The sequence below is a fragment of the Cariama cristata genome, unplaced genomic scaffold, assembly GCF_000690535.1.
Source record: "Cariama cristata isolate BGI_N322 unplaced genomic scaffold, ASM69053v1 scaffold38084, whole genome shotgun sequence".
Lineage (NCBI taxonomy): Eukaryota > Metazoa > Chordata > Aves > Cariamiformes > Cariamidae > Cariama > Cariama cristata.
This window is the reverse complement of record NW_009614181.1, coordinates 2,552-2,790: the sequence shown is the minus strand read 5'-3', so window position 1 is coordinate 2,790 and position 239 is coordinate 2,552. Positions and strand designations below refer to the sequence as shown.

The 239-nt window shown below is 58.2% G+C and overlaps 1 protein-coding gene across 1 annotated transcript in view; it reads left to right on the top strand.

Annotated features, from left to right (window-relative positions):
* Nucleotides 1–113: 113 nt before the first annotated feature.
* BSND (barttin CLCNK-type chloride channel accessory beta subunit) overlaps nucleotides 114–239 on the top strand; it is a gene marked incomplete at its 3' end in the record, with an annotated part of 1,942 nt that continues 1,816 nt past the window's right edge. The window contains exon 1 of the mRNA XM_009699312.1: nucleotides 114–239. This exon is cut by the window's right edge and continues 4 nt beyond it. Coding sequence (XP_009697614.1) covers nucleotides 114–239 — 126 coding nt within the window.

The following is a 239-nucleotide window of genomic DNA, read 5'->3' as shown; positions in this document are numbered from 1 at the left end:
GGAGAAACAAACCCCTCCCTGCCCTTACCCCGCAGGTGTGCTCGGCAAGCACCGGCCGCAGGTACACGGGCTTCCCGGCATCTCTCCTCTCCTGTCTCTCCCACCTGGTGCCCATGGCCGAGGAGAAGACCTTTCGTTATGGGTTCATCGTGCTGGGTTTCTTCCTGGTGATGACGGGGATGTTCATCATGAGTGTGGAAAAACCTCAGATTTACATCACCTTCTGCGCCCTGGGCATC